Source organism: Mastomys coucha, chromosome X (assembly GCF_008632895.1).
Source record: "Mastomys coucha isolate ucsf_1 chromosome X, UCSF_Mcou_1, whole genome shotgun sequence".
NCBI classification, from domain to species: domain Eukaryota; kingdom Metazoa; phylum Chordata; class Mammalia; order Rodentia; family Muridae; genus Mastomys; species Mastomys coucha.
In genome coordinates this window covers 97,492,500-97,512,821 of record NC_045030.1, presented here as the reverse complement: position 1 = coordinate 97,512,821, position 20,322 = coordinate 97,492,500, and the positions used below count along the sequence as shown (strand labels likewise).

Here is a 20,322-nt window from a genome sequence, read left to right as displayed (position 1 = left end):
ATGACTGACTAGGCCATCCTCTGCTATACGCATGCTGCTGGAGCCATTAGTCCCACCATGTATACTCTTTGGTTGAGTTTTAGTCCCTGGGAACTCTGAGGGTACTAGTTAGTTCATATTGTTGTTCGTCCTAAGGGGACTGAGGACAGGGTCTCCAATGAAGGAGCTAGAGAAAGGAAACAAGGAGTACCACATTTTCTGTATCCATTCCTCTGTTGAGGGACATCTGGGTTCTTTCCAGTTTCTGGCTATTATAAATAAGGCTTCTATGAACATAGTGGGGCATGTGTCCTTATTACATGTTGGGGCATCTATTGGGTATATTCACAGGAGTGGTATAGCTGGGTCCTCAGGTTGTACTATGTTCAGTTTTCTGAGGAAATGCCTGGCTGATTTCTACAGTGACTGTACCAGCTTGCAATACCACAAGCAATGGAGGAGTGTGCCTCTTCCTCCACACCCTGGCCAACATCTGCTGTTGTCTGAGTTTTTGATCTCAGGCATTCTGACTGGTGTGAGGTGGAATCTCAGGGTTGCTTTGATTTGTATTTCCTTGATGACTAAAGATGTTGAACATTTTTTAGGTGCTTCTCAGCCATTCAGGATTCCTAAGTTGAGAATTCGGTTGTTTAGCTCTGTACCCCATTTTTAAAATAGGGTTATTTGTTTCTCTGGAGTCTAACTTCTTGAGTTCTTTGTATATATTGGATATTAGCCCTCTCTCAGATGTAGGATTGGTAAAGATCTTTTCCCAATCTATTGGTTGTCACTTTGTCCTATTGACAGTGTCCTTTGCCTTACCGAAGCTTTGCAATTTTATGAGGTCCCACTTGTCAATTCTTGACCTTAGAGCATAAGCTATAGGTGTTCTGTTCAGGAAATTTTCCCCTGTGCCCATGTATTCAAGGCTCTTCCCCACTTTCTTTTCTATTAGTTTCAGTGTATCTGGTTTTATGTTGAGGTCTTTGATCCACTTGGACTTGAGCTTTGTTCGAGGATGTTCCTCAAAAGAGGAATAGATACATAAAATTTAGTACATTTACACAATAGAGTACTACTCAGCTATTAAAAACAATGAATTTATGAAATTCTTAGGGAAATGGATGGATCTGGAGAATATCATCCTGAGTGAGGTAACCCAATCATAAAAGAACACACATGGTATATGCTCACTGATAAGTGGATACTAGCCCAAACGCTCGGAATACCCAAGATACAATTCGCAGACCACATGAAGCTCAAGAAGAAGGAAGACCAAAGTGTGGATACTTTGGTCCTTCTTAGAAGGGGCAACAAAATACCCATGGAAGGAGATACAGCGACAAAATGTAGAGCAGAGACTGAAGGAAAGGCCATTCAGAGACTGCCCCACATGGGGATCCATCTCATATACAGTTACCAAACCCAGACACTATTGTGAATGCCTACAAGTGCTTTCTGACAGGAGCCTGATGTAGCCATCTCCTGAGGGGCTCTACCAGTGCCTGACAAATTCAGAGGTGGATGCTCTCAGCCAACCATTGGATTGAGCGTAGGGTTCCCAATGGAGAAGTTAGAGAAAGGACCCAAGGAGCTGAAGGAGTTTGCAGCCCCATAGGAGGAACAACAATATGATTCAACCAGTACTCCCAGAGCTCCCAGGGACAAAAACCACCAACCAAGGAGGGACCCATGGCTCCAGCCACATATGTATCAGAGGATAGCTTTGTTGGACATCAATAGGAGGAGAAGCCCTGGGTCCTGTGAAGGCTCTATGCCCCAGTGTAGGGAAATGCCAGGACAGGGATGTGGGAGTGGGTGGATTGGTGAGCAAGGGGAGGGGGCAAGGGATAGGGGGTTTTTGAAGGGGAAACAAGGAAAAGGGGTAACATTTGAAATGTAAATAAAGAAAATATCTAATCATAAAAATGTTCAGGCATACTCTCTATGTTTGCTTTTAAGAGCCTTATTACCCTTTTCTCTAAGGGTCTTTCACTGGCAGAAACAATACTGATCGGCGGGATGGCTGCAATGGTGGCAGCTGGGGTAGTGGAAGTATAGACAGTAGTGGTGCTCACCAGGGAGCTCATTCATGGGAGAAGCTAACTGGCAGTGCCTGTCCTGTGGGCAGTTCACTGGCCTAATTAGGAGAGTAGCTATGGGTGATACAGCTCCAGCAGCTGCAGCACATCAGCTTTGGGTACCCAGGTCCATTTGTGGGAGTTCACTATTGTGCAGAGCAAATTCTGATTAGCCCCAGTCCTCCTTTCTTTAACTAGTCTGTCACTCAGACACAGCTTCACACCTGCCAATTTACCCAGACTCCTTCTATTATCCTCCCTGACTCTATCCTAGTGGCCTTTCAATTTCCCTCACATTTCCCTTTCATTGTGGTCTCTTCTCAACAAGGATTAACAGTGTTATATTTAGAAAGGTACATAAGTATACTCATTATCTGTAACTGCTGTGTCACTTGCCCCTGACCATTTCCTTTATATTCTTTATTCTCTTCCACCACCTTTTGGGAGCTTACCCTTTACTGAGTCTGATGCTTGGAGAAACTACAGCCCCTGAGCACTTTTAATTCCACAGGTTTGTTTCTGCAACAACGATCTGATCATGCCAGGAAGAGGTTCCATTTAATCAAGTGTAATTCACAGGCTGTTGCTTCTAAAGTCAATATGTCCTTTTTAGGCTACTTGTTACTAAGGTTGCTTTTGGGGAGCTTAAGATAATACATGGAGTCTGCATTAATGAAAGAAGTAGCGTTCATTTACTTTATTTAGCTTTATTAAGTTTTAATTGAGCACATACATAGTCACAAAGGATTCACAAAGATCTGTAGTTTTAAACACTTGAAAAATTATTCCAGTCAAAATATACTTAAGTACAAAACCCAGCTGACACAAAATAATCTCAGAGTCAGCCACCTCTAAACCCTTAATTTGAACCCTTCCCACATTTGAACAGATCATCTGAGTAGAGCTTCAGAGTAGAACTTGGAGCTCCAGAACTTCATAATTTACCCTTGCTGGTTGTCAAGCAGAACAGTTCCCTCAACCCTAACCTGTTCCAAAGTCCAACATCAATAATCATTCTTTTGTGGAATTTCAGTGTTTCATTATAAACAAGCACACATAAATAAAACAGTATTTTTTTTTCTTTTTGTTTTTTTTTTTTTTGCTGTTTGCGAACTATTTTTTGGCAGAGAAATGGTTAAATATAACACCATAAAACACTTTAAGCACACTTTAGAAGAGCACCTTAAATGAGTACTATTACACTTAATATATTACTATGATATCTAAAACATTAACAAATATAAATATGTAATACAATTATTTGAGAATTACATTGAGTCATAAATAGAGGGGATTCTTAGAAAAGATATGACAAGTCAGAAGAGAAACCCTGTGTCATTTCTGTACTTTGTAAACACTTTACATCTTTCAAGTTTTCTACTTTGATTTCTTATCTGCCACCCTTCTCAGAGCAGAAATGCTAAAATACTGAAAAACCTACTTGAGGAACTAACTCAAATGTATTCATTTGCCCATTACTTGGCTTGTGCTTCATTTTTTTCAGTCCCCTAGAATTCTGCTAGTGTCCCTGTCTCTGCTCTGGAAAGCTCTGAGCAGTATTCTGTCCAACCTCATTCAAGTAATCAAAACAGGCAGTAGAAGCTTCTCTGTTTCCCCAATGAGATACATCAAGTAATCTTTTCTTAAATATCTTCATAGCCTTCTTAGTTGTGTACTGGTCTGCACTTCAAGGGGAACACAGCAACATCAATTTAACAATATTTAACAATAACAGTAGTAACATTATATTATTAACAGCAATAATCACAAGGTGGGTAACAAGAAAATGAACCTATTAACAATAATAATAATACCTGTTATCACAGATAACTCTGGCAATAGCCCTATAAGGTAGTAGGTATTATTATCCACCTTTTATAAATGAGGAAACTAGGGCACACTAAGGCCACATGACTTTCCTAAGGTCACACACATGGTTGACTCAAGAACAAAAAAAGCCTTGTCCCACTATTCTGAGTCCTGGGCTTGTTTCCACTATAGGGAATTCTTGCCTCACATTAAAATCAAAACACAAAGTGCTCTTTACTTGTACAGTCGCTGTCCCTATCACTCAAATCGAATATGTGCTAGATTTCTTTCAGTAACAGGATTCTTACAGCCATTACTCTCTGCTAAAGTAAATCAATTAGATCACCAAAGGTCCCATACCTAAGGTAAAGTTTGTGGCCATGAATAAATTTGTCTTCTACATAAAGTTAGCTTAAATTAGTTCACAATGTTATAGCTCTTAAATTTATAAGCAGATACTAATACCTACATTTATAATCAGATATTAAATTATGACTATTCACAAAGAAAATATAAGCAAACAATTCATCTAGAAAGAACAATATCATTAAGGAATGCTGAGATCTCAAGGAAACTGTTAGACTCTTCTCAATATCCTAGCACATGGTGCCCTCTGATGGATTTTCTAAGACAACATAACACACACAAACAAGAATGTTTACTCTCCTAGGAAGGAAGGAAATCTCTGTGACAAAAAATAAAAAATAAAAGTATATGAAACTGAAGGAGGGGGATCTGTGTACAGGGAAAACTGGAAAAGGAATAATGAATTAATACTGGACTGAGCGCAACACTAAGAAAAGGAAAGAGTGAAGTAAGGAAGGAGAGAACAAGGGAAAAGGAGAGGGAGGGAGAAGAAGATGGGGTGGGGGAGAGCGAGGGATGGGGGAGATCTAGGGAGACCAGGGAGAAAGAAACAGAGGGGGAGGGAAAGAAGAAAAGGGAGAGGGAGAAGGGAGTGCAAAGTAGGGGAAGCAAACAGAGAAAGATAGAGTCTAGGGTGGAACAAAGCACCAGAAATGAGGAGGCTTCAATTACTGAAGAGATGATGAGCCTCAGCACAGGAAGTTGTGAACCTCTGGTTAAGGCAGCAACCAAAATCCAAGTTTAATAGCCCAGAACAAAGAAATATGGAAAAGTGAGCACCTGGGTGAAATGTTGAAAGGATAAACAGTGTTGTAATCTACAGGGGTATGTTTAAATGAGAACATATACTATACCCAGCATGTGAAACTGATATAATTTACAAAAAATATATAGAATGCTAAATAAAGTGAATTGAGTTGAAATGCTGTATATGAGCAAGAGAAATAAAACTAGAGCCTTTAGTGACAATGTGATAGAGGTAGGGGAAAGCAAAAAAAAAACAGCAAAGGAGTAGGATTAGCACAGAAGAGCACAATTCAGATTATGAATCTGTACAACTTCCACAGGGAGATAGACAACATAAAAAAATAACATAAAATAAAATCAAAGAAAGAAGTGAAGCACCAACTGTAAAGAAATGCTGATTCCAGAGGCAAAAAGATGCCACAATCTCAGAGCCTGCAAGACTTCACTGTAAGGCATGAAATCTTGTCTAGGCTCAGTTAGCATGGAAATTACAGGTAGAAATAAGTGAGAGCACCAGGCAGGTGGATAGCATGAGAGGTAACAAGGAGCAATATATACATGCTTATATTTGTGTTAACATAAAACTGTATGCTTGTATGTACATGTAAGCACTTGATTATGTCATGTTCCAATTTAAGGTGCAAAAAAATGATAGGTAATAGGGAGCAGCTTAGGGGTTGAAATGCTAATCTAGTTGTCATTGAAAATAGTAGGGGAAAGAGGACCAACAATCAGTGGATAGTCAACTCAGATAGGGCAGTTCTGATGGGAAATGTCAATAAATTCATCAGAGACCACATATGCTAGTATATACTAGTTAGCTGGTACAATTATCAAGTAGTTCCTCCACATAGTCTACAGTTTATACACAAGATGAGATATCAGAAGCTGGGGAAATCAATCTAAAGTCAAAGATCTGTACAGACTGTGTTTTACAGTCACATTTACAAAGTTGGGATAATAGAAGTTCAGAGACAAGTATTTCTTTTTCTTTAACATGAGTATTAGCCTCAGACTACGTTGATGCAGAAAGTAATCATATAACAGCACCAAGTCGGTGCACAAGGGCAGTGAAGAAAAGGAAGGTGTACCTATTGGTGGAGAGGGGCTACCACATAGTCTTCCTGGTAATTCTTTACACTGATTATCTTTCAACCACAGTTCCTCCATCTTATTATCTCTACTACTGGTAATCACAGCTCATAACTGGAGGCAACAGAATCTTATTCAGGATATCTAGTTCTGATAAATACATCTGCAAAGTAAGCAAGGTACGTAAGTCAACAAATTCCTTCAGGGTTTGGCACAGTCAGTTTTCTCGAGTATGGCACAGCAGACTAATCAGCGTTCTGCTGCCAGAACTATGAATCAAAACCATAAATGGATTTGTGAGGCTGCACATGATATTAAAACACAGTCCTCAGCATCTAAGTTAAAGGTTATCCCATCTCTGACTGAATTGTCTGTGCCAAGGTACTCATTAAATAAGATTCCAGTGGATCAGGTGGTTGCCCAACTTAGTGACTGCTAGTCTGCATATGGATGCAAAAGTAAGTATCCCGGGTTGAGGGTCCTGGTTCTTCATCTAGAGAGGGTAGAGAGGGATCTGGATCTTCCCATTCCCCCTGGACAGAGACCTGGGAATTATCCCCTGTAGCCAAACTGGGATCCTCAAAAACCTGGGGCTCTGGAACAGCTAGGGGAACTCGTAGCAGTGACGATGTCTGGAGCTCCCGAAGCTCATGACTCTCCTTTGGTTTTATTTGCTGAACCTGGGAGCTACTACACACAAACAGTGATTGCATCCTGAAAGATGATATAGATCTTAGTTTGGCACGGAAGCTCCTATTGAGCCAACAGTAGATGAAAGGATTGTAGCAGGTGCTGCTCATTGCAAACCAATGAAAGGCATAGAAAAGCACACTGTCATTTTCTACACCTGCACTGGAAATAAGAACCACATAGAAGTTAAGTGGAAACCAACAAACTGCAAAGACCAATACAATAAGTATCAGCATCCGGATGCTCTTCTTGCGCTTCTGGTAGTGTGCCATAAGCTGACGAGCAGATGCATCACCAATAGCGTTTTGAATCCACAACCTCTTTCCTAGGTGAGAATAGGTCACAACAATCACCAGAAGTGGCAGGATATACAACAAGACAAATGTCCCAAGGTCCACATACTTCGAAACCAGTGTGCTGGGTCCAGGAAAGGAAGGGAGGCAATAGCTCCTGACATCACCATCCCTGGAGGAAAGCAGAATAGAAATTAAGATAACAAGACTAACTGAATACCTGAACACTTCGAGTAGCTACTTTGCAGGATATGTCCATATAGATTCCCAGAGCCTTAAACCTTTAGGTCTTAATTTCTTAAATTTTAAAATTAAGGAGATTAACTAAAATATTATCTATTGCAGGTCTAGTCTATGTAGAGATTAAACTGAAGACAACCAGATTCTTCATTGCCAGTTATCTTGATTGCCCATCCTCTTGGTTCCACTAACACATTGGAGTTAGAAAATGGCACCATATTTTCTATTCAGGAAAATGGGGAAGTGATGAAAGAGAAGTTAAAAACATTACAAATGTTGGGAATCTTGGGAGTCTCTAGAAAGAAAAATAAAAGTGAAATTATCCATTATGTTTGACTTACATGTTGACGAGAGTGAACAGATTTTGGTAAATTGCATGTGGCAGAGCAAGGAACACTGCAATACCCCAGATCACGGCAACAACAAATAGGCTCTGGGAGTGGGTTAGCCTTGGTTTCATTGGGTGCAGAATTACCTACAAAAGAGAAGCAAGATCTCCTTCCTGAATCAGCCCAGGTCAGTTCATTTACATAATCAGACACAGATTAATAGGTTTATGCTTGGATTATAGAATTTACTTGGACTGTTAATTTATCTTATTCCATTATAAACACAGATGGATTGAAGGTAGTTTAGGGGGAAAAGAGAGAAGACATCAAACACACATATATAATCTCTGAAATTCTAAATGGTCTCTAGCTGTATGACAGTGGGAAAAGGTGTCTGAAAACATTCTATTCAGATGTTTTCACCCTGTAGATTTCTGTAAGTGTCTAAACTTCCTGGCTATTTCTTATTCCGTGCACTTTTATTCAGAACTGTCTTCAAGTCGTCTTACCCGGTGCCGATCCATAGCAACTGCCATCAGTGTAAGAGTTGAAACATGGAGGGAGCAGTACTGAGCAAACCGACTGACATGACACATGATCCTACCAAAAACCCACTGTCCACTCAGGAAACGAGCCTAGGGTAAGAAAGCAAGAAAAGGGGGAAGGAGAATAGGTTAATTAAAATATTGCCCTTAAGCATTACAGAGAAGGGAGAGTCTAGAATGGAGGCCCCAGACACAAATACTCCTATTTGTTTTCTAAGTCCCAGCACCCACCCCTAAAATGGAACAGCTTCATTCTTAAGTGCTGAAACCAACTCTACATAAATCACTCACCAGAGCAAATGGACTGTTGAGCAGGATTATCAAAATGTCAGATATTGCCAGATTGAAGATGAGAAGGCCTGTTGATTTCTTGATTTCCTTGTGCTTGACAAAAACTTGGCATACCAGGGAGTTGCCAAAGAGAGATATCATTATGATGACAGCATATGCAAATGTCAGCACGATCTTTGCCATGATGTGGGGATTGCCGCCTAGCCATTTCCTGACTGATCCTGTTGGCCCTCCCCATTCTGCGCTGGAGATATTGGTTCCATTCTGGGTTGTGTGATTGCAGCTTTGATCATCGATTGATGGAACCCAACTGACATTTTCTCCGAGCCAATCAATGGCACTTTCCATTTGTGACAGGAAAGGAGATACTCCCTTAAAGGAAGTGTTCATTTTTGTTTGGGGAGAATTAAGCAGGTCTCAAGGAACCATAAAGGATATAGAATCTGAAGTCCTTTTCCAAATCCTTGCAAACAGAAACTCCTGGTTCCACCTAAAATGGGAAGGATCAAACGCATTAGCATTGTATAGAATAGTGGGTCCAACAAAGAAGCCAGGAGCGAGGTCTACACTTTTATTTTTAATAGAAGCTAGCAGGCTTGCTAGTCAACCCACTTTCACTAATATGATAGAATCCTGTGAAGCCAATTAGATCACACATATAGAATGATAAATGTACCAGCCTGTATTCTTATCATGATATTATATAAATATTGCCTAAACAGTTGCTGCCTTCTAATGCATATTCTATTAATTAATTGTTTAGTAATTAATACCAATTAGATTTGGGTTATTGAGTTCTAGCAGGATAGGTATATTGGATTATTTTCAAAGAATTGTAGGATTATGGAAGTCTGACTTTTCTACCTTGCTTTGTGGAGAATTTTACATAAATAAAATGATTAAGCAAGAAGAAGTGAGCTTCTAAATAGATGGCTAGTCTCTAACTGCAGAGGCTATCACCTATTTAATAAAGGATGAGGGAAGTAATGTGTATATTTGCATACATGTAAAAGAGTAGGATGTCAGCGACTGTAAACTTAAAAGCAAGACTTTTGTTTTCATTTGCATACTACCCTTGTCACTAAATAGCAGTATGTCTGTGCAAATAGCCAACTGACAAATTTAATTGCATATTTCTAAATTTTAAAAAGACCCTCAAAATGTTTTCAACATAAAGAAATATTAAATTTGTGAGGTGAAATCTATGCCAATACCACACAGTTCAATACTTTTGCATTGCATACATTTGTCAAAATGAAATAATATATACCACAAATATGCATATTCATTGTGTCAACCAAAAATGAAAACTACATACTTAAAAGTTATTTTTCCTTGGTTTCTCTAATTATCTAATGGAGACATAATAAGCTGATACAGAAGATTAAATTAATATGCATGAATTAACATGTATACTATTCAAACAACTTCTTCATGATAGAAAATTCTCCATGTTTCCTTCTGTTTGAATCCATTTTCATCGTTGTTTTTAAGCAAGTAAGTTCCAGTTAAAAGGGAGAAAATGACATTTCTCCTGTGTGTGTGTGTGTGTGTGTGTGTGTGTGTGTGTGTGTGTGTTTGTGTGGTTTTGTTGTTAGTTCATGTCAATCGGGGTTGTGCATAGACATTTGTGTATATCTGTTTTGTATATTGCCATGATGCAGACTTTTATAGTGTGAATTTTCTAAACAAGGCCTGAGTGTGTGTTAGGTGGTATGTTTTCATGCTATGTAATTATGTGATAAGTTTCTCTGCTGTACATGGATTTGTATGGCATGTTCTTTTTCAGTGTGTCATATATGTTTGTGTAGAACAAATAATGTAGTGCTGTTTGTGGTATTGGTTATACTGGGGAGGAGTCACAGATTTTCCTTGTTTTTCTTTCCCCATCTCTTTCTAGCTTCTCCTCCATACCCCAAAATTTGCTATGGAAAATTTGGGTGTAGCTGGGTGACACGTAGGATGCCTGAAAAACTGGGATCCATACTAAACACTCCACAATTACATTACAAATATTTTAATCAGAGTACCCCCCCCCGCGCGCGCGCGCGCGCGCGCACACACACACACACTTGTTATTCCAGAGCTGGTAATGGTAAAGCAGAAGGATCACAAGTTTGAGGACAGCCTGGGCTGTAATAACCAGTTCCAAGTGGAGATGCATAGTGTTAGCCTGTCTCAAAAAAATGTTTGTGTTATGGGGAAAACAAGGAGAATCCTTATGCTAAGGTTTGGGATCCCTTTTGACCACATAAAATTCCTAAATTTCTCTTCTGACTGAGGGCAGTCAGACTGGTGCGTGGCTCTGATCAAGTGGTGCCCCAACATAGCATCTAAATAAGCCAGGTTTTGAGCCTTAAGGTTTGAGCTTCTGCCCCTCCCTTTGTTGCAAGGGAATATGAGGGGCGGGGGAGGGAGCTTCAAGCCATTTCTGGAATTTTCTAAGCCATCAAGTGGGGAAGGGATTAAAAACTCGAAACTACTTCTCTCCAGCAAGACTTCCCTTTAGTCAAACGGTCAGAAGGGGGCAGTGGAGAGGAATATATAATTTCATTCATAGCCCCTTACCCAAATTTCAGGAGGGCGGTGCTTTAAAGAACCACGTCATCTTGAGACCTCAGCCTCGCGAGGGTGGTTGCTATTGGTGACCACCCCTCAGCCTCCAGCAACACCCTGGAGACTGAGATCCTAGAGTTCTAATTACAGAGATTTGTTCTTTACTGTCTTGCTGGTAAAAAAGGCTGACGAACACTGATTCCTCTCTACCCCAGGCTGGGGGGCCCCTCTCCAGTTATGAAGCAAATGATTCCAACGGGAAAGGGTTCCTGTGGAAGGAGACGTAGCCCTGACGCCAGCCCTTTGCAGCCCACCTTCGCCCTGGGGATCGCGATAAGGAGGAGGGTGAGGGGTCTGGGAAGAGAATGCATACCCTGCATCTCTAAAACTAACCGCTGGCTTTCCAAGTCGTGAGGTCAAGCATACAATTTGTTTGTACTTTGATGCGCAAGAAATCACCACTACCATCACCTCCTCCTCCACCACCACCACAGTAGCAACAACAACAATAACAACAACAACAAAATCAGCATTTTCTCATTGTCGAAGTGCGACACTGTGGGAGCTAAAACACCCAGAAGTCTGAAAATTGTATGGGATGTAGTAAAAAGAAAGGAGCACTTTCAGGCTTTGGAGCAGATATCCTCACTTTTCAGGAGTGCCAGGATCCCTAATATAGGGACAGACAAAACAGGAGGGAATTTCTAGGGATTCACCCAGAGCTCTTAAGAATTCGGTATTTTGCGCTTGCAGATAACCTGTGGAAGAAATGCATCCTAAAAAACATACAGGATGAGGAATCGGGGGTGTGGGCGCCTGGTGGACTTGGGGCTGCCATGACCCCAAACCTTTCTATTTCATGGGCAGTCTGACTTGATCTACCCATTTCCCTGTTTACCTGTTGTCAGTCTCAGGGACAGCAGCTCACCCCCACTTATCTCCAGCCTTTCCTGTGAATGTTGAGAGACTTACCTTAGAATCCGGAGACGGACTGGAAATCTAGGAGTCTACTAGCCTCAGTCTGCTGGTCAGGCAGAGGAGAGATGAAGACGGACTAGCGGACTAGCGGACTAGCCGCCTGTCCGTCCAGGTCCGTGCCCACTTCAGAGCCTGAGGTGTCTCTGGCTCTGCGCACCACAGCCAACTGCCGCAGGCAGAGTCGTGCGCACTCCCCCGCGTCAGTGGGACTGGGTAGTGACCCTAAGCAATAGGGGGCGGGGCCCCGCGAGGGCTGGCAGAGCTTTGCGCGAGACTTTGCCTGTACCACGAGATGCTGTCTGGGTCCGCAACACACAGGGTGGGGGGAGTAGGGGGGGCACAGGTGGCCTCTGCAGCTAAATCAGAGCTAGTTATTTTTTCCACACTCCTACTATGTAACTGAGGCTCTAGTCTTCCCTATTAAGACACGGACACTTTGGGGGCTAGATCAGATGGTGCATCTGAATTTGGGGGTTGGTTGCTGAGAATGGGGTACATTAATCTTTTTTTTTTAAACCTCACTCATCTAAATACTCCCCTTTCAGTTCATCAACCAGAATGTAATTAACATGCACATCTCTGCTCAAGTTCTTTCATCCAAGCTACCCACCTCCCCAAGATAACTTGATTGTCAGATATATATATATATATACATATATATATAAAACCTGCATGGAGCCATAACCAAGCAAAAAGGATGGAGCCTTCAGAACCGCCGAGGCTTGGGATCTGGAGGCGGAAGGTGGCAGGTAAAAGGGAAAAATGAACAGTTAGGGAAAAGGCATCTTTAGAAAGCTGCCATAGAGTGTACTTACGGTGGTGCCAAACAACGTATGTGATATAAGAACTATGCACGAGCTTTTGCAAAACCAGAGTGGTGAATATTTTCCACGGATCCGTTTTTTTTTTCCCCCTTAGGAGAAGGAAAGCAGAGGGGAAAGTGCAAGGAAGATGAGAAGACAGAAACAGGAGTTTTCTGGCATAAAATGCCCAGGTCACTTTAGAAAACATTCGAACCACTTGTGGTTCAGCTATTTTATTTCTAGAAAATTCTTTTCTGCCCTCATTTTGGGCTTTGTGTGTGTGTGTGTGTGTGTGTGTGTGTGTGTGTTAGTGCGCGCGCATGTGCGTGTGCATGTGTGTTCAGGTAGAGAAAATAGCCTCACACCGCACTTTTAATTCACAGATTGGATTCCTCGTTTCCTCCATGATCTCTCTTCTGAATTTTCTCGAAGGAATCTATAAGCAATCAGAGAGCTCTTAGATGCAATGACTCACTGAGTCTCTCTGCGCAGAACAGAGGTGCCCTTAATCTTTTCACATCTGATTTTCACTCAGTAATATGCAAATTCTCCGGATTTCTATAACGCTCAGTTTTTATTTCAGGTAGTGAAAAATCCCATTTTGCTTTTCTTTTACAAAGTATTTCCTACCAAAGAGCTCAGCACTAACTCCATCTGTCAAAATCACTAAATATCTCCCCTCAAAGATAAAGATTTTCTTAACTCTCGAATATACTTGATTTCCTTTAGAGACATCAGGAGAGCCCCACTCCTCATCTTCTATGAGTTTGTGTGATAGATTCCTCTCCCAGTTCCATCTGGGTTTTAATAAAATGAAAAATTTCAGAATAGGAAATTTTCATAATTTTTCCTCACCCTAACTTTTACCAAGAGATATTAAAAAACTTTTTCATTTGGGTATAAATATTTACCAAATAAAAAGTGTTTAACCAACGCAGGGTAGAAACAAGCTCATCTTTGCAGCATCCAGAGGTTCATTTTGTGATCAGTCTAGAAACACTGTGCTGTTTTCCGCGCTGGGTCAATTCACTAAATGCAGAAGCAGGAGAAATTCTGTTTATAAAATTGGACACCAAATTTATCTAAGTAGCCAAAGAGTATGACCTTGCATCTCTACTACAGTTAAAATTTATTCCTAGACAGTATTGAAAGATTCCTTATCTTCTCACACCTTTATCAAAGTTCTCTTAACCACAAAGCAGCCAGCAGCATCATTTGACTCAGCATTCCCTCTTTAAAGGGGCCTATACAATCTGTTCCACATTGAAAAAAGAGGCCAAGCACTCTAGAAGCATTACCAACTATACTTGTATTTTGCTAAATTTCAATGTTACATCCATAGTCGACCTCTGACAGCCACTGATCAGACCCCTCCAGACTTACAATGACTTTAGACTTCATGAGCCCCTCAACCAACAATGGGCTAACCTCAAAAAAGCACAACCGAGTGCAAACAGTGAATTTCAGACTTAGTAGATAATTTAACTTGCTTTCATATTACAGTGGCCTTGAAGTAATTACTTTCACTCAATCCCCAGATGCCTGCACATCACACAACTCCATCTTCCTTTCCTACTCCTTGTTTCTCTCTTAGGTAGGCAAGAGTATCATTAACCTTGCAGAAATCTTCTTTACCCTGCCAGACTTTGGAACAGCCAAGACACAGCTCTGTCTTCCATTAAGTGTCCAGGATTTGAGTTAGATCTTCAGCTTGCTTCTAAAGCTGCACTTCTTGGTATTCTTCCGAAATCTTCCAGCTAAGGAATGCAGCGGCTGCACGTGTGGCTCACGGAGAGTTAGCTAAAAACTAGCCAATCAAGGGCTGAAGAAAGAGAGCACAGGCTCCGGAGCTGTCGAGCTCTTCCCAAAGATCAAAGCCCTCCTGGTAAGGGATTTATAGGATTTCACAGGGAAAGAGGAGTGGGCGGAGCTGCAGACTATTGGTTCAGAGAAGGGGCGCGTTATGGGGGAGAAGAGAGAGGCTGAGGGCTCCGTATCTTCTTTTGCTGCCCACGGAGTGCCAATTTTGAATGCTCTAATATGGCAGGCAGTTTTCCAAGCCACTGTTTCTCAGAATTTTTGTTCAAATGCAGGCAAATGTCTACGTTTATCTTCCAATCCACCACCACCTAAACATCTCTCTAAGGCACAACCCTGCTCCAACAAAAGGATGAGGTAAAAGAGTTTTCTTTATTGAACACAGAGGCACACTTGGTACCTAATCTTATACAATGGTGTTGATTTTGAAAACTTTAAACCAAAATTAGCAAGTTTTTAAAATATGGAATATATATATATATACATACATATATATATATTCATTTGCTTCATGCACACAGTTTCTTTTTTCGATGAGAAAACACACAAAAAAAAGGAAAATAATGTGCTTCAGGTGAAAATATTGGGAAAGCCAAGCCTCCCTTATACCATATGATTCCCCACATTCTCATGATGCCTCGAGATAAATTCTCTGAAGTACAACATAATGTTAAACATGCATGTCTGTTTCTTTTTATGGATTTGTTTGTCATGCGTTGTGCATTTAGAAGTTCTGGTGTATTGGGTTTATGTGAGATTGTTCTATAATTTGTGTGCTTTTCTGTCAGTAAGTAAATGTAGCTTGCTGCAGAGATAAAACAGCAAGCCAAGACTTTGCATTTCTTTTAGTTGTTTATTGACTTGGGAATGTTTGTATCCCCATCAAATTACGGAACCTTGTTGATGATTCCTACTACAAAACAGTCTTTCTCTATACTTATCCTAACATCTTACCAGACTCTTCCGACTAGTCTTAAGAGCCTACTTGCTAACTCATCCATCTGACTTCTTTCCTCTCTGCATCCCTGGATAGCAATAGATATGGCTCAACCAAGTCAGATTAATCTAAATAGCACTTTTATTATATCATGCTTACTGAATAGGAAGCATAAATAGCTGTCTTGTTACTAAATTCTGTCTCTTTAGAGGCTGCTCTAAAATTTGCTTCATACCATCTAAAACTCTTCCTCAGGACATAGCCATGACATATCTAGTTTTTCAGTTTCCACCTTCAATTCTAGTTCTCAGTAAAGTCTCCCTTTGTTATTTTCTATTGGTATCTCAAAATATAGTCATATAGTAGAAATCTACCTACATAAACTTCACAATCAAGTGATTATGTAATATCCATAGACTTGTACAATCATTACTGAAATAAATTCTAGAATCTTTCCATGACCAAAAGAAAAAAAGAAAGAAAGAAAGAAAGAAAGGAAATGTGCTACCCATTTCTTTCTATTGTACCTAAGATAAGCATTATTCTTCAATCTTGAAAAATAACTAATGTAGTTTTTGCATATTTGTATTTTATATGAGTTATTTTAGATAAATACAATTATAGATGAGTTTTATGGCCTTGTTGTATATAGTATAGTGGTTTCCTTTATAAAAAGATTATTTTATGTGTATATGTGTTGTGCTTGCATATATGTATGTGCACCATATGTACATGTGTTGCCCTTGTAAGACCAAAGACAACATTGGATCCCCTGGAACTGGAAGTTATACAGATTATAAGCAAACAGGTGGGTCCAGGAAACCAAACCCAGGTCCCCTGGAAAAGGGTAAGACCTCTTAATCAGTGGGCCATCTCCCCAGCCATGTAATGCTTTCCTTTTTAATAAGAATATGTTAATTTAATAAGTGAATGGGTTTCATTGTGATATTTTCATATGTAATGGAACATTGCTCATACCTTCTCTAACTCTTCCTTCCCCTCCTATTTATCTCTTCCTACGTCTCTAATAGTTTCCACCCAACAACCTTACTGTCATGTTTTTTTATTCCTCTAAATTTCATATGAGAGAAATATATAACACTTGATATAATGGTTAATATTGATTTTAAATATGATGAAATCTAGACCCACTAGAATATAGACACAAATTTATGGGTATGAAAACAAGGGATTGTTTATGTTGTGATAATTGAGATGAGATGATGACCCACATAAAATATGAGTAGTACCATTCCATGTGCAATGGTCCAGGGCTGAATAAGAATGAACAGGTAAGATAGATAAGCATGAATATTCATTTTCTCTGCTTCTTGAGTACAGATACATTGTAAGCAACTGCTTCATACTTCTTTCACTATGATTTCCTCACTATAAAAGACTGTATTATAAACTGTGAGAACTATAAGCCAAAGCAAACCCTTTATCCATTAAGCTACTTTTTTAGGTATTTAGTATGTGTTAACAAGATAATACTAATAATATACTTGTTTTCCTTCCTTAGTCTGGGTTATTTCACTTACAGACTAGTCTCAATTTCTACTGAATTTCCTACAGATGACAAAATTTCATTCTTTTTTATGGCTGAATAGAACTCCATTGTAAATATATACTACATTTTCTTTTTCCAAGGATATATTTGTGTGTGTGTGTGTGTGTGTGTGTGTGTGTGTGCGCGCGTGCGCGCGCGCGTGTGCGTGTGCATGTGTATGTGTATGTATGTACATGAATGCTGGCTCTTCTAGAAGCCAGAATTCCTAGTGACAGAGTTATGGCTAACTAATGTGGGTGCTAAGAAGAGAACTCCAATCCTCTAGAAGAAAATGAAGTGTTCTTAACTGCTGAGTTATCTCTCCAACCTTCTACATTTTACTTATCCATTCATCTGTTGATGGGCACAGAAGTTGATCCCATAACTTGGATATTGTAAACAGTGCTGTAATAAACACGTGTGTTACATTTTTCCATTGACTTAGATGCTTTGGGTATAGATAATCATACAAATAGATTACATTATAGCTCTGCTTTTTACTATTTTGAGGAACTGCCATACTGAATTATAGTTACTGGAATAATTTACATTCTTACCAGAATTTTACAGGTTTTTAAAAAGACCCCACATCCTCATCAACATTTAACATTATCTATTTTCTTAATTATAATCTTTCTGACTAGTATGAAATGAAATGTAAATGTAGTTGGTTTGTTTTGAGGTAGAGTCTTTTTATATCGTGCAGGTTGTCCTTCAACTCATGACTGTATTGTCTTGCTCAGCCTGTACTAGGATTGCAGGATAGTAGTACCCCACTTTATTCTCATTGTAGTAATGATTTATATGTGTCTGAGAGTTAAAGGTCTTGAACATTGTTCATTTAGATTTTGACCATTTGTTTTGAAGAAGGATATTCAGTTCATTTACTCATTAGCCAATTAAGGTGTTTGCTCTTTAGTGTTTGTTCACTTTTTAAATTCTACTTTATATTCTGAATACTAAATATTCACCCAAACCTAGGTATTTAAATTTCTTCTTGAGATGTTGAGAATAGGATTCTTTCACAGTAAGTTCATTTTCTCTATTTTTGCATTTCTTCCTATAAATAACTACATGATATAGCCTTATAGGTATCATACTGGGTATGAATTAAGATCTCATTTTGGTATTTATTTGCAGTTCTGTAGCCACAAATGTTATTCAGTATTGCTTCATGTGATAATTTGCATATGTTTGTTGGAGAAGTTTCTATTCAAATATTTTGCTCATTGTAATTTTTATTTTTTTATTTATTTTTTTAAAAGATTTATTTATTTTATTTATTTATTTATTATATCTAAGTACACTGTAGCTGTCTTCAGACACTCCAGAAGAGGGTATCAGATCACATTACGGATGGTTGTGAGCCACCATGCGGTTGCTGGGATTTGAACTCGGGACCTCTGGAAGAGCAGTCGGTGCTCTTAACTGCTGAGCCATCTCTCCAGCCCCGTAATTTTTATTTTTAAACTATTGAATTTTATGTCTTATTTATGTAATATGAGTCTACATCATTGATTGCACATGATTTATAAATAGTTTCTCTTCTGAGTTTTTCTCACTACTTTCTTGATAATTTGAAAGACAAGATACTTCTCTTTTTATTATATTACATGTATTTATTTTCTTTCTGCTACTAAGGTTTGTAGTGCTACATCTAAGAAACCATCATTTAACACAAGGTCATGAAGATTTATTCCTATCTTTTTAAAATAAAATCTTCAGTTTTAAACATTTGAGATTTTGTACTTTTATAAGTGAATTGCTGAATATGTTATAAAATATGGGTCCTGCTTTCTTTTACTGCATGCGATTTATCCAGCCAGTCCAAAACCATTTGTTGAAAATGTTCTTTCTTCCTCCATTATGTGCCCTTAGAATACCTTTTGAAAATCAGTTCATTTTAAACATAAAACATAATTTCTCAACTTTCAATTTTGTTCTACTGATACCTGTATTTATCTGTATACCATTATCTCACCATCTTGATTGCTGAAGCTTTGTAGTAAACTGAAATAGGCATTTGTGGATCTGATCTTTTCCTTGTCCAACAATTATTTTGATATTATGGATTCCTCAGATTTTCATGTAAAATCTGGCTTATCACTTGGGGCAAAATAGCCAGCCTGATATTTGATAAAGACTTCATTGAATATGTAGCTATTGTGAAGAACATTAACATCTTAACATGTTGCCTTTTTATTTATGAACATGAGATCCACAAAATAACTTTCATTTTATTTACATTTCACTTAATATTTCAAGAATGGTTTGAAGACTTCAGGGTAAAATTTTTGTATTCATTTTGTTGAACTGAGCACAGGGTCCCTAGTGAAGGAGTTAGAGAAAGGACCAATGGAGCTGAGGGGTTTGCAGCACCTTAGGACGAACAACAATATGAACTAACTAGTACCTTCAGAGCTCCCAGGGTCTCAACCACCAACCAAGGACCGCACATGGAGGGGTCTGATTGTTCTGGCAGCATGTGTATGGTAGAGGATTGCAATTTGATCATCAATAGGAGGAGAGGACCTCGGCCCTGTGAAAGTTCTGTGCCCCAGTGTAGGGGAATGCCAGGGCCAATAAGTGGGAGAGGGTGGGGTGGCAGGCATGGGGAGGGGGGAGGCAACAGGGGTTTGTTTTTGTTGTTTTTGTTTGTTTCTTTGTTTGTTGGAGGGGAAACTGGGAAGGGAGAAATTTACATGTAAATAAAGAAAATATCTAATAATAAAAAAAAAATTTTAAAATGTCCTTATTTCTTTTACTAAAGACCTGTTAGCAATTGATTGCTACAATGTGCCTTTATAGACTATAAATATTTAGCAGATACTTGTGTGTTTTAAATATTTTAGTCACTTTCATTTAAAAATATTGTTTAGACATACATAAGATTCTTAGTTAACAAATTGTAACAGTTTAATACACTGTCCCTCTACATTCTGGACTTCATTTCTGATTTAGATTTTTTTTTCATTTTTTTAATTGGATATTTTCTTTATTTACATTTCAAATGTTTTCCTTTTTCCAGATCTCCCCTTTGTAAACAATCTAACCCATCCCCCTTCCCCCTGCCTCTATGAGGGTGCTCACCCACCCACCTACCCACTCCTTCCTGCCCTGGCATTCCTCTACACTGGGGCATCGAGCCTGATAGGACCAAGGGCTTCTCCTCCCACTGATGACAACAAGACCATCCTCTGCCACATATGGCTGGAGCAA

General features: G+C 39.3%; 1 protein-coding gene and 1 pseudogene across 1 annotated transcript; both read right to left on the bottom strand.

Annotated features, from left to right (window-relative positions):
• Nucleotides 1-2,069, bottom strand: part of LOC116088670 — a 54,156-nt pseudogene extending 52,087 nt beyond the window's left edge.
• A 4,430-nt stretch (nucleotides 2,070-6,499) lies between these two features.
• LOC116093714 (probable G-protein coupled receptor 83) lies at nucleotides 6,500-12,068 on the bottom strand. The gene is made up of 5 exons (XM_031375332.1): nucleotides 11,991-12,068; nucleotides 8,463-8,952; nucleotides 8,136-8,261; nucleotides 7,639-7,772; nucleotides 6,500-7,229 (listed from the first exon to the last, which is right to left on the bottom strand). Exons 2-5 carry the CDS (start codon nucleotides 8,850-8,852, stop codon nucleotides 6,500-6,502), a joined length of 1,380 nt encoding a protein of 459 aa, XP_031231192.1. The 5' UTR covers nucleotides 8,853-8,952; nucleotides 11,991-12,068.
• Nucleotides 12,069-20,322: the final 8,254 nt, after the last annotated feature.

Coding starts and splice junctions, on each gene's coding strand:
- LOC116093714 (XM_031375332.1), bottom strand. CDS start 8,852: ATGAACACTTCCTTTAAGGGAGTATCTCCTTTCCTGTCACAAATGGAA. Junction 8,262..8,462: donor TCAACAGTCCATTTGCTCTG/GTGAGTGATTTA, acceptor TTCTTACCCTAG/GCTCGTTTCCTGAGTGGACA. Junction 7,773..8,135: donor TTGCTATGGATCGGCACCGG/GTAAGACGACTT, acceptor TCTCTTTTGTAG/GTAATTCTGCACCCAATGAA.